The sequence below is a fragment of the Leptodactylus fuscus genome, chromosome 2 (assembly GCF_031893055.1).
Source record: "Leptodactylus fuscus isolate aLepFus1 chromosome 2, aLepFus1.hap2, whole genome shotgun sequence".
Lineage (NCBI taxonomy): Eukaryota > Metazoa > Chordata > Amphibia > Anura > Leptodactylidae > Leptodactylus > Leptodactylus fuscus.
Window position 1 is genome coordinate 276,170,876 of NC_134266.1, and position 14,209 is coordinate 276,185,084.

At 42.4% G+C, this 14,209-nt stretch overlaps 2 protein-coding genes across 2 annotated transcripts; both read left to right on the plus strand.

Annotated features, from left to right (window-relative positions):
* The first annotated feature begins 211 nt into the window (after nt 1–211).
* On the plus strand, nt 212–1,135 carry LOC142194191 (olfactory receptor 52D1-like). The gene has a single exon (XM_075263207.1). The coding sequence runs from the start codon at nt 212–214 to the stop codon at nt 1,133–1,135; it is 924 nt and encodes a 307-aa protein (XP_075119308.1).
* A 9,628-nt stretch (nt 1,136–10,763) lies between these two features.
* Nucleotides 10,764–11,690, plus strand: LOC142194192 (olfactory receptor 52D1-like). Its single transcript, XM_075263208.1, has one exon. It carries the CDS (start codon nt 10,764–10,766, stop codon nt 11,688–11,690), a length of 927 nt encoding a protein of 308 aa, XP_075119309.1.
* Nucleotides 11,691–14,209: the final 2,519 nt, after the last annotated feature.

The following is a 14,209-nucleotide window of genomic DNA, read 5'->3' on the forward strand; positions in this document are numbered from 1 at the left end:
ACTGGTCATATGCATTACTATGTTTCAGGCAAGCCTGAGTCAGTATTTCGGGGCATAGTCTAAGAATATGGGGACATTATCTATCTCCCTCTGATGTAACTATAACAAAGAAGTAACATTGGGACCAAAAGTTTTAAAAAGTTGCCTTTCACAGTTATTTTATTCTGCACCAGTAAAGTGCCATGTTGTAATCTTATTTCAGAACCTGATGATGGAAAATTTCACGTTGTCTCCTTCCATGTTCATGCTGAACTTTGGGCAATTGTCTACAGTGAAGTATATCTATTGTGTCATTGCTTTAGTCAGCTACTCCCTGATTTTGCTCCTCAATGGTGCGGTGATTGCTATGGTGGTGCAGCACAAGAGTCTTCAGGAGCCCATGTACATCTTCATATCTGTGCTCTGTCTTAATGGACTCTATGGCAGCACTGCCTTGTTCCCCAGTCTTCTAGTCAACCTGCTTCAAAAGAATCCATCCATCTCATACTTGGCCTGCTTGGTGCAAGCATTTTGCATCCACATGTACGGGTGTTGTGAGATGACAGTTTTGGGTTCCATGGCCTATGATCGCTATGTGAGTATTTGCAACCCTCTCAGGTATAGCAGTATAATGACCTTGTCCATGGTCTTCAAGATTGTCCTCGGAGCCTGGTTATTTCCTGTTGCCCTGATTGGGAGCCACATTATGCTGACAGCTAGACTTCCACTTTGTGGCAACAACATCCTAAAGATCTACTGTGACAACTGGTCAGTGGTGAGACTTTCCTGTGTAGACACAATGGTCAACAATATCTATGGAATCTTCATCACTATGGTTATTCTTGGAGGCATGTCTTTGCTGATATTTTGTTCTTATCTGAAGATTATCAGGATCTGCATGAAATCTTCGAAGGACACGAAGGAGAAGGCTCTCCAGACATGCACACCCCATCTCATCACCATCACAAACTTCCTCATCGACACCCTCTTCGAGATCCTTCTCTATCGATTTGAACCAACCCATCTACCGTATGAGCTTAGAGTCATAATGTCACTTCAATTTCTGGTTGTTGCACCAATTCTAAATCCTTTAATTTATGGTTTAAAGATGAAGGGGATAATGTATAAAGTGCGGGAACATTTATCAGCAAAATGAAGAAAAGTCCAAGAAATAGTTATTAATAAAGTACTGATATTTAGATACATGGTGTATTATACTCCAGAGCTGCGCTCACTATTCTGCTGGGGCAGTCACTGTGTACATACATTACATTACTTATCCTGTATTATACTCCAGAGCTGCGCTCACTATTCTGCTGGGGCAGTCACTGTGTACATACATTACATTACTTATCCTGTATTATACTCCAGAGCTGCGCTCACTATTCTGCTGGGGCAGTCACTGTGTACATACATTACATTACTTATCCTGTACTATACTCCAGAGCTGCGCTCACTATTCTGCTGGTGCAGTCACTGTGTACATACATTACATTACTTATCCTGTATTATACTCCAGAGCTGCGCTCACTATTCTGCTGGTACAGTCACTGTGTACATACATTACATTACTTATCCTGTATTATACTCCAGAGCTGCGCTCACTATTCTGCTGGTACAGTCACTGTGTACATACATTACATTACTTATCCTGTATTATACTCCAGAGCTGCGCTCACTATTCTGCTGGGGCAGTCACTGTGTACATACAATACATTACTTATCCTGTATTATACCCCAGAGCTGCGCTCACTATTCTGCTGCTGCGGTCACTGTGTACTTACATTACTTATCCTGTATTATACTCCAGAGCTGCACTCACTATTCTGCTGGTACAGTCACTGTGTACATACATTACATTACTTATCCTGTATTATACTCCAGAGCTGCGCTTACTATTCTGCTGGTACAGTCACTGTGTACATACATTACATTACTTATCCTGTATTATACTCCAGAGCTGCGCTCACTATTCTGCTGGTGCAGTCACTATGTACATACATTACATTACTTATCCTGTATTATACTCCAGAGCTGCGCTCACTATTCTGCTGGTGCAGTCACTGTGTACATACATTACATTACTTATCCTGTATTATACTCCAGAGCTGCGCTCACTATTCTGCTGGTACAGTCACTATGTACATACATTACTTATCCTGTATTATACTCCAGAGCTGCGCTTACTATTCTGCTGGTGCAGTCACTGTGTACATACATTACATTACTTATCCTGTATTATACTCCAGAGCTGTGCTCACTATTCTGCTGGTACAGTCACTGTGTACATACATTACATTACTTATCCTGTATTATACTCCAGAGCTGCGCTCACTATTCTGCTGGTGCAGTCACTGTGTACATACATTACATTACTTATCCTGTATTATACTCCAGAGCTGCGCTCACTATTCTGCTGGTACAGTCACTGTGTACATACATTACATTACTTATCCTGTATTATACTCCAGAGCTGCGCTCACTGTTCTGCTGGTACAGTCACTGTGTACATACATTACATTACTTGTCCTGTATTATACTCCAGAGCTGCACTCACTATTCTACTGGTACAGTCACTGTATACCTAAATTAAATTACTTATCCTGTATCATACTCCAGAGCTGCGCTCACTATTCTGCTGGTACAGTCACTGTGTACATACATTACATTACTTATCCTGTATTATACTCCAGAGCTGCGCTTACTATTCTGCTGGTACAGTCACTGTGTACATACATTACATTACTTATCCTGTATTATACTCCAGAGCTGTGCTTACTATTCTGCTGGTGCAGTCACTGTGTACATACATTACATTACTTATCCTGTATTATACTCCAGAGCTGCGCTCACTATTCTGCTGGTGCAGTCACTGTGTACATACATTACATTACTTATCTTGTATTATACTCCAGAGCTGCGCTCACTATTCTGCTGGTACAGTCACTGTGTACATACATTACATTACTTATCCTGTATTATACTCCAGAGCTGCGCTCACTATTCTGCTGGTACAGTCACTGTGTACATACATTACATTACTTATCCTGTATTATACTCCAGAGCTGCGCTCACTATTCTGCTGGTGCAGTCATTGTGTACATACATTACATTACTTATCCTGTATTATACTCCAGAGCTGCACTCACTATTCTACTGGTACAGTCACTGTATACCTAAATTAAATTACTTATCCTGTATCATACTCCAGAGCTGCGCTCACTATTCTGCTGGTACAGTCACTGTGTACATACATTACATTACTCATCCTGTATTATACTCCAGAGCTGCGCTCACTATTCTGCTGGTACAGTCACTGTGTACATACATTACATTACTTATCCTGTATTATACTCCAGAGCTGCGCTTACTATTCTGCTGGTACAGTCACTGTGTACATACATTACATTACTTATCCTGTATTATACTCCAGAGCTGCGCTTACTATTCTGCTGGTGCAGTCACTGTGTACATACATTACATTACTTATCCTGTATTATACTCCAGAGCTGCGCTCACTATTCTGCTGGTGCAGTCACTGTGTACATACATTACATTACTTATCCTGTATTATACTCCAGAGCTGCGCTCAATATTCTGCTGGTACAGTCACTGTGTACATACATTACATTACTTATCCTGTATTATACTCCAGAGCTGCGCTCACTATTCTGCTGGTGCAGTCACTGTGTACATACATTACATTACTTATCCTGTATTATACTCCAGAGCTGCGCTCACTATTCTGCTGGTGCAGTCACTGTGTACATACATTACATTACTTATCCTGTATTATACTACAGAGCTGCGCTCACTATTCTGCTGGTGCAGTCACTGTGTACATACATTACATTACTTATCCTGTATTATACTCCAGAACTGCACTCACTATTCTGCTGGTACAGTCACTGTGTACATACATTACATTACTTATCCTGTATTATACTCCAGAGCTGCGCTCACTATTCTGCTGGTGCAGTCATTGTGTACATACATTACATTACTTATCCTGTATTATACTCCAGAGCTGCACTCACTATTCTACTGGTACAGTCACTGTATACCTAAATTAAATTACTTATCCTGTATCATACTCCAGAGCTGCACTCACTATTCTGCTGGTACAGTCACTGTGTACATACATTACATTACTTATCCTGTATTATACTCCAGAGCTGCGCTCACTATTCTGCTGGTACAGTCACTGTGTACATACATTACATTTCTTATCCTGTATTATACTCCAGAGCTGCGCTCACTATTCTGCTGGTGTAGTCATTGTGTACATACATTACATTACTTATCCTGTATTATACTCCAGAGCTGCACTCACTATTCTGCTGGTGCAGTCACTGTGTACATACATTACATTACTTATCCTGTATTATACTCCAGAGCTGCGCTCACTATTCTGCTGGTACAGTCACTGTGTACATACATTACATTACTTATCCTGTATTATACTCCAGAGCTGCGCTCACTATTCTGCTGGTACAGTCACTGTGTACATACATTACATTACTTATCCTGTATTATACTCCAGAGCTGCACTCACTATTCTACTGGTACAGTCACTGTATACCTAAATTAAATTACTTATCCTGTACTGACCACTTCTGTGACATCATTTGTTCAGGACCACTACCAAGGCCTGTAGAGATAAGTGAGTACTATTTGAAACGGTAGTTTTGAATAGCACGCACCCATAGGAATGAATGGGAGCGGCGGATGTGCAGGGGGTTAAGCGGCAGGATGCCGGCCCCGGCTGCGTGCCGGCTGCATCCATTCATTCCTATGGGTACGTACTATTCAAAACTGCCATTTCGAATAGTACTCGCTCATCTCTAGTCATGACGCCAGTAACTCTGGTTACATTTCAAAGCTGTATAATAAGAAGAGTATGGAACACGTGTAAGGATAATTTTGGTGACTGTATTCCAATTCAAATATTATAGTGCTATAGTGTTGTACTGTGAGAGGGGGAGGTCTATGGACGAGCACTATCCGGTGGGGAGGGAGGCATGCAGAGAGCAGGCACTGAGACCTGCTTTCTGTTAAGGATGAGGGGCGGCCGCTGGAGCAGCGCTAGTGCTAATAGGAGAGAAATAAAGCAGCGTTGCGTCCACAGGTCCACCCCAAGCCAGTGCTTGCTTACCCCCTTCTAGGCTGCCGTAACGTTAAGCCAGTCCAGGACAGTTCGTACGCAGCTTGCCCTGGACTGGCTTAGGTCGGTAAAAATGCCGCCCCTCAGCATTTTGCCGCCTGAGGCAGTTGCCTCACGTCGCTGGATGGTGTGGAGCTGGATGGATGGTATAACCAACAAATTTTAGACTTTGTTGAACCCAAATTTTTTGAAAAATTGGTGACAAATTTGGTTAGTTATGAACTGATTCCTTCCTCGCTAGTTCCTCAACTACAGAATTTAAAGAAACAGCTCAGACTGTTAGTATTTCTGATTGAAAAGAGATGACAGACGATGACAAACTATTGTATTGGGCTTATCTCACGCAAGGGGCACAAAGCATGAAACTCAAAGAAGTGGCTTTAAAAAAAAAAACTATTTTTTTGAAGTAGATGCTGAACCATCATGGCTGTATTGGAAGAAACAATTGGTTCGTATGACAATAGCGTGGCAGTGGCGGGGAGTGACAAGTACAAGGTTGAAAGAAATATTTAAATTGTACCTGCCTGCTTGAAGTGGAGTAGAATGTCTTAGGTCATGCTGATTGTTGTCATCCAACTCATCAAGAAGAGGAAGAATAGGACTAGGAGGAATTTCTTTATCAGCAGGTGCTACATTACTAGGGATGGTCAGTCAGTAACTTGTTACCACAGCAGAGGAGAAGCACACAGAACTCCGACTCAAAGTCACTGCATCACTGTCAGATATAATAAATAACTACTCTTTGGAACTTCAACAACTAGCAAGGATGTTTCCTTCCCTGCCCTGTCTTTTTACAGACATCTTACTTGTCAATGCCACCTACACAACTGGCACTTAAAGTTTTTTGATGAATGTAACCTAGCTAGCAGTGGTGGTGATCACGAGCGGGCCCCGGAGTCATATGGTGCTTGCATACAGCTGGAGATGATACCAGTCAGGGATTTACATATTGTTAATGGATAGAGGCCCAGCAAAACTCTAATAGATGACAGCCAAAGGGAAGGTGACTAAAAATAAGAAATACTTAAACTCACCTCTCCTGGGCTTCTGTCACTCCTAAGCATCCTTTCCAAATACTGAGATTGTAACAACGTCCATGTGACTGCTGCGGACCAATCATAGGCCCTAGCAGTGACATCTGGGGCACATTACACCTTAGCCATAAGCAGAAGAGGACCGAACAAGATGCTGAAGAGAGTAAGATGGAACGAGGAAACCCAGGAGAGGTGAGGCAAGGTGAGTATAAGGGTTATTTTTAATGACTTGCCCTGGGCCTCTACTTATTATTCTCTGGGATCTGAGGACACCCCAGAATATAATAGTATCAAAGCAGAGGGCCAAACCTCACAAACATTTGTCAACTTTTGTGAGGTTCACCTTAAGAAGTTCTATGGGATATTCTATACCATGTAGGGCAATTGTGGGGAGCATTTTTTATTGTGTGTGGGTCAATGTGGGGAGCCTATTATACTGTGTGGGAGCCACTGTGGAGCATATTATACTGTGAGGGAGCCACTGTGGAACATATAGTGTATGGTAGGCCAATGTGGAGTATATTATACTGTGAGGGAGCCACTGTGAAACATATAGTGTATGGTAGGCCACTGTGGAGCATATTATACTGTGAGGGAGCCACTGTGGAACATATTATAGTGTATGGTAGGCCACTGTGGAGCATATTATACTGTGAGGGAGCCACTGTGGAACATATTATAGTGTATGGTAGGCCACTGTGGAGCATATGATACTGTCTGGCGGCCACAGTGGAGCATTTAATACTGTGTGTGATCACTGTGGAGCATATTATACTGTCTTGGGGCCACTGTGGAGCATATTATACTGTATGGTAGGCCAATGTGGAGCATCTTATACTGTCTGGAGGCCACTGTGGAGCATTTAATACTGTGTGTGATCACTGTGGAGCATATCATTCTGTATGGGGGCCACTGTGGAGCATATCTTACTGTGTTGGGCCCCTTCACTATACACATCACATGTCATCTGTTTTATAGCAACTGTGCACTATAATTAAAGACTGTAATAACATTGCAAGGTCATAATAAACAGATACTGTGCAATAAAGTGCGTGTTTTGTTTGAAGTCCTACGGAGTATAACAGTAATCCTTTCATCCTCCAGTCTCCCTCTTCATTGTGTCACTCCGTTGGGGTTTTGGATGTTCCTGCTGCAGCTGAGCACCTCCATTTGGCATATCCAGTGACCTTGGCCTGACTACCACCTTTTATCAATTACGAAAGGTGGGGAAAAGTGGTTTGCTCGGTATAACTTTTCTGTATTTGTACAGGTCTGGTTAAGTCTCCTTTGAGAGAACGTTTTCCAGTTCCTTTGGGGTCTTCTGTCCACAGTTATTTTGCGTCTTTTGTGGCCACCATTCAGTTATGGGTTGGAGCCTGGACATTACCCAAAAATAATCGGAGTGGACCTCGGTGCATGCCTGAGATGTGTGACCCTTGTGAGCTTAGTGTGACCACTGTGTGGACAAGAAGATCGCTGTGGGTTAGGGGGCCACACGGTGGCTCAGTGGTTAACACTGCAGCCTTGCAGCACTGGAGTCCTGGTGTTCAAATCCTGTCAAGGGCAAAAAAACTATCTGCAAGGAGTTTGTATGTTCTCCCCGTGTTTGCATGGATTTCCATCCCATATTCCAAAGACATACTGATAGGGAAAAATGTACATTGTGAGCTCTATGTGGGGCCGAGTGTTGAGAAACTGCTGTTAACTTCAGCTGTTCTTGAGTAGCTGTTGTTAACTCCAGCAGTTTCTGAGCAAGTGCTGTTAACTTCTTCTGTGCTGAAGGCCTACCTCAATAAACCATTGGCGACAACAAGACCTAAAAGAGTGTGTGTGTCCTCTTTAGCCGAATATCTGTTAGCATCAGAGTAGACCTGGTTACCCTGATCTTAGGTAGGCTGGGGTAAGCGAGCCACACCAACCATCCTGGGCGACATCTTATATGGCACTTACAGAAGCTCCACCAATCAGAAAGGGATAGCAAGATGTCATTGTAATGCATTGAATTAGTGATCAGACCATCTGTGGTTCAAGTCCCCTTGGGGTCTAACAATTACAGTTTAAAAAGTTAAAAAAACATAAAGAAAAATGTAAAAGAAATAAAAATTAAAATCCACCCCCTATCCCTATAAAACATATACAAGTGAAATAAAATCATGTGAAACACGTACACATTAGGTCTGGGGTTTGGAAGGTGGGGAGTTAAAAATACATCGAACAATGCCTGGTTAGGATTCTGGTCAAATCCAATTAATTGTGAACCGATTCGTTTTCCTGAATATTCGTGAGGTCTAACTCTCCAGTCCATTTTGGGCTAAACTTGATCAGCACCAACCCAAAGTGCTCTTATGGTAGTCTTCAGACCCCAGAAGTGGTGGCCCTTAGAGGACATGTCAAATCATCATGACGTCAGCGTGGCCACCGGGGCTGCATCACGTCAGCCAGAGGCCAGAAGATGCCAGAATAGGATCATGGGGGTGACCCCAAAATATAATAGTGTTTTGTGGGTAACCAATCCAAAAGTTTCAAGTTCGAGTTGAGCCCGAGCCTTTAGAAAATTTGAGTAAGTTCATCTCTACTAGTAGCAAAAACAGACATGAACAGAGCAAGTAACATCATAGCAAATGTCAACGTGGGCCTCTTGCAGATGACAGTGGCCGAAATCAGTGTCATATCCGTGTATTTCCCAGATAGCACACTGACCCTATGGGTCTGTACACATGACATGGTTACGTTTGCAGGCCAACAGTCCAGATCGCAAAATATGGAACGTGTCCTATTCCTGTCCAATTTTGTGACCCTGCTTCCGTGACTCCTAGTCATCTAATACAAGGTGCTGTGGAAGGATGGCCGGTGCATGGGTGGCACACTTTTATTTATTTTTTATATTTTCACCTCCCCTTGGCCTTCAAGGGGTCATCATTAAGGGTGCAGGTAGTAAATTAGACATGGAGATGACCTCAGTACAAGGTTCTTCACCAGCTTTATTTTTATTATCCGGAGAAGCTTCGCGAAGAACCAGATGCTTTATTTTTTGTCTTACCTCTTGTACCTTTGTAACTATGTATGAGGAACTCTCTATAGACCGCGGCCCATAAGGGACAAGTCCATAAATATCCTGAATGTGCAAAGTAATATCCCGGCAGCCTCATTTATATTCAATTATCTCCAAGCCAGTGCTAATCACTCCCATCAGGCAAGGCCTATAAAGCTTCAACGTAAGACGCCTTGACCAGACGGAGGAGGGAAGATCTTACTGTACAGTCCTCCTCTCCTTACGTGTGGTGGATTCCCTGCAGTTGTCTTCTTAGTATCTGACAGTGAGTACTTGCTTAGACTGTGTCTGTCTTCACTGCTAACCAGGAATGTCACAGAAACATCTCTGAACATCCGACGTTCGTACAATATTTGCTCCCATCATTCCAGGAGACATAATATTGTGCCCGAGGTTTGGACAGATTTGCACTTTTTGTTATGTTTTTTATTTGATTCTTTTTTTAACATTGTATTTTTTTTTACATTTTCCTCTGTTGATTTATATCACGTGCACTTGGATCTGGTCTCGATGAAGGTGTCCAGGTCAGAGAATATCCGACACTCCTGGGCTGCTCTGACCCCTTGTTCTTGCAAAATGGGGCTGTCCGGGTCTTATAAAGGGAATGTGTAACAACTCTTTGGTCCAGGTGGCCATCAGATGATATCACCCCAACTATAGGGTTTAATTACTGACTCATCTGGATCTCCTGTGAATAGAAGGTCCATGTGTGGAGTAGACAATTCTAGTGGTCAAATATGTAGGTTACAGAGATTAGATGTTTCTCCTACTTATATAGCACCATCATATTCCGCAGCCATTGCCATGGCACATTGTCAGTCATTGTCCTACATAGGGTTCACAATTTACATTCCCTATCAGGATATCTTTGGAGTGTGTTGGGAGACCGGAATACCCCGAGGAAACTCACACAAACACAGGGAGAACATACAAACACCTTGCAGATGTCCTTGGCTGGATTCAGTCTTAGGACTCCAGTGCTCCAAGGCACCAGGATGGCATTACTATTTCTAGAGTCCAAAGTGTGACCTAGAAAGTCTGAGGTTGTACAGAGCTTTAAGGCAGCAGACATAGAAAGTCTGAGGTTGTACAGAGCTTTAAGGCAGCAGACATAGGAGTCTATGGGACCTACTGTAAATCCATGTGTCTTATGAAGCCTAAGGAAGGTACCATATACCTGTGAGGACCTCTAAATAATCTGAAATCCTCAACACCTTTCTTCCAAGGTCCCTATGACTAGTGAGTGGTGGCCTTGATACAATATGGACTAGTGTTTTTTGAATCTTGTTTCTTCAAGGTGGGTTGTAAACGTGCTCTTCAGTGGTCATTTGATGTTGGTGGTGACATTCAGAGTGGTAGTGGGTTGGTTTGGAGAGGAGGTTGACCCCAGATGGAGCTAAATATTTAAGATACAACTATTTTATTGTACAATTGTATTCCATGACAATGAGTTACACACAAGTTGTCCTTCTAGGCTCTCGATAACTTCTTGTATGTTTTTTTTCTCTTTTATCAGCAAAATTAGATACTTTGAATGGAGAACAAGACATTTTTCCACCCTCCTTACCTGACGTTGAACTTTGCGGATATATCTTCAGGAAGATACATCTATTGCTCCTTAGCTGTGCTCACCTATATTCTGATCATTGTTCTCAATGTTGCCGTGATATCTACCATCGCTTTACACAAGAACCTACATGAGCCAATGTACATGTTCATATCTGCTCTCTGTATCAATGGCTTGTATGGGAGCACCGCCTTCTATCCGGGACTGTTCTACAACCTTCTTCAGGACCATCAAACAATCTCATACGTTGGCTGCTTGGTTCAGATATTTTGCATTCACACCTATGGATCATTTGAGATGACTATTTTACTTATTATGGCCTATGACCGCTATGTGAGTATTTGCAACCCTTTACGATATAACACCATCATGACCTTATCGACGGTCTTCAAGCTGATCGCTGGAGCTTGGGCTTATCCTAATATAGTATTTGGGGTGCATATTATTTTAACAGTTAGACTTCCATTATGTCAGATAGAAATCCTGAAGATTTATTGTGACAACTGGTCGGTGGTGAGACTCTCCTGCATCGACACGACAGTCAACAATATCTTCGGACTTTTTGTCGCCACTTTGTTACTTGGCGTGCCGTTCTTTCCGATTGTTTACTCTTATAGTAGAATCTTCAGGATTTGTGTGAAGTCGTCCAAGGCAGTCAGAGAGAAGGCTCTCCAGACCTGCTCTCCTCATATCATCACATTGTTGAACTTCATGGTGGACAGCTACTTTGAGATACTCTTGTACCGTTTTGTCCCATCTAAGCTGCCATACGAGCTGAGGGTTATCACTTCATTGCAGTTCCTTGTGATCCCACCGCTTTTAAACCCTTTTATCTATGGAATGAAGATGAAAGAGATCAAAGCAAGGCTCTTGGAACCCTTTCAGAAAAAATAGAGAACAATAGGGGGTTAAAAAGTTGAGTGACTCATTGTTAAAAATTCGACCAATGGGTCTACTGAATGTCCAGCCTTCTGGTTAGGTTTTCATGGCTTCCATTAATGCAACGCCATACATTCTACAATGGTTACCCATGATATGTGGCCTTGGTTGAGTTGGTAGCACCTGCTCCATTAGACATCACAAACTTGTTCAGGGTTCTCCTATAGCACAAGACCAGCCATCATTTCCAGGATGGTGGAGGTCCCAGCCTTTGATCCTCCGCTATGCAAGATGCCACCAGTTTCTTTAATGGAAATGATAATCCAAATGTTTTGTCCTATAAAGGCAATACCTAAATTTTACTCTATTAGGACATATGCACATCATGAAGAAGGGGAGAGGTCCCTGCCCCCCCATCCCACATTAACCACCATAGAATATCTGCTTATATTGGTTTGAGGTTATTATATAGTAGCAGGTTGTTGTGCTTTTATATCAGTGTGATGTGATGGACCGGCTTGCTGGGAAGAAGTACATTCTTCCACTATGTAGGCACAGATAGTGCTGCCTCCATGTCTCTACCTATGAATAATGTACTGTAAACTTATAATGCCACCTCCATGTCTGACCTGTAAATAATGTACTGTAAGCTCATATAATACTGTCTACATGTTCGACCTATAAATAATATACTGTAAGTGCAGATAGTGCTGGATTCATGTCTCTAAATGTAGATAATTTAGTATAAACTTAGATAATGCTGCCTCCATGTCTCTACTTTGAAATAATGTACTGTAAGTGCAGATAGTACTGTCTCCATGTCTCTACCTTTATTTAATGTTCTACGCATGCAGATAGTACTGCCTCTATGTCTCTACTGATAACAATGTACTGTAAGTGCAGATAGTGCTGCCTCCATGTCTCTACAGGTAACAATGTGCTGTAAGTGCAGATAGTGCTGCCTCCATGTCTCTACAGGTAACAATGTGCTGTAAGTGCAGATAGTGCTGCCTCCATGTCTCTACAGGTAACAATGTGCTGTATGTGCAGATAGTACTGCCTCCATATCTCTACTGGTAACAATGTACTGTATGTGCAGGTAGTGCTGCTTCTATGTCTCTACTGGTAACAATGTATTGTAAGTACAGATAGTGCTGCCTCCATGTCTCTACTGGTAACAATGTATTGTAAGTGCAGATAGTGCTGCCTCCATGTCTCTACTGGTAACAATGTATTGTAAGTGCAGATAGTGCTGCCTCCATGTCACTACAGGTAACAATGTGCTGTAAGTGCAGATAGTGCTGCCTCTATGTCTCTACAGGTAACAATGTACTGTAAGTGCAGATAGTGCTGCCTCCATGTCTCTACAGGTAACAATGTGCTGTAAGTGCAGATAGTGCTGCCTCCATGTCACTACAGGTAACAATGTGCTGTAAGTGCAGATAGTGCTGCCTCCATGTCTCTACTGGTAACAATGTACTGTAAGTGCAGATAGTGCTGCTTCTATGTCTCTACTGGTAACAATGTACTGTAAGTGCAGATAATGCTGCCTCTATGTCTCTACTGGTAACAATGTATTGTAAGTACAGATAGTGCTGCCTCCATATCTCTACTGGTAACAATGTACTATAAGTGCAGATAGTGCTGCCTCTATGTCTCTACTGGTAACAATGTACTGTAAGTGCAGATAATGCTGCCTCTATGTCTCTACTGGTAACAATGTACTATAAGTGCAGATAGTGCTGCCTCCATGTCTCTACTGGTAACAATGTACTGTAAGTGCAGATAGTGCTGCCTCTATGTCTCTACTGGTAACAATGTACTATAAGTGCAGATAGTGCTGCCTCCATGTCTCTACTGGTAACAATGTACTGTAAGTGCAGATAGTACTGCTTCTATGTCTCTACTGGTAACAATGTACTATAAGTGCAGATAGTGCTGCCTCTATGTCTCTACTGGTAACAAAGTACTATAAGTGCAGATAGTGCTGCCTCCATGTCTCTACTGGTAACAATGTACTGTAAGTGCAGATAGTACTGCTTCTATGCCTCTACTGGTAACATTGTACTATAAGTGCAGATAGTGCTGCCTCCATGTCTCTACTGGTAACAATGTACTGTAAGTGCAGATAGTGCTGCCTCTATGTCTCTACTGGTAACAATGTACTGTAAGTGCAGATAGTGCTGCCTCTATGTCTCTACTGGTAACAATGTACTGTAAGTGCAGATAGTATTGCTTCTATGTCTCTACTGGTAACATTGTACTATAAGTGCAGATAGTGCTGCCTCCATGTCTCTACTGGTAACAATGTACTGTAAGTGCAGATAGTACTGCTTCTATGTCTCTACTGGTAACATTGTACTATAAGTGCAGATAGTGCTGCCTCCATGTCTGTACTGGTAACAATGTACTATAAGTGCAGATAGTGCTGCCTCCATGTCTCTACTGGTAACAATGTACTGTAAGTGCAGATAGTGCTGCCTCTATGTCTCTACTGGTAACAATGTACTGTAAGTGCAGATAGTGCTGCCTCT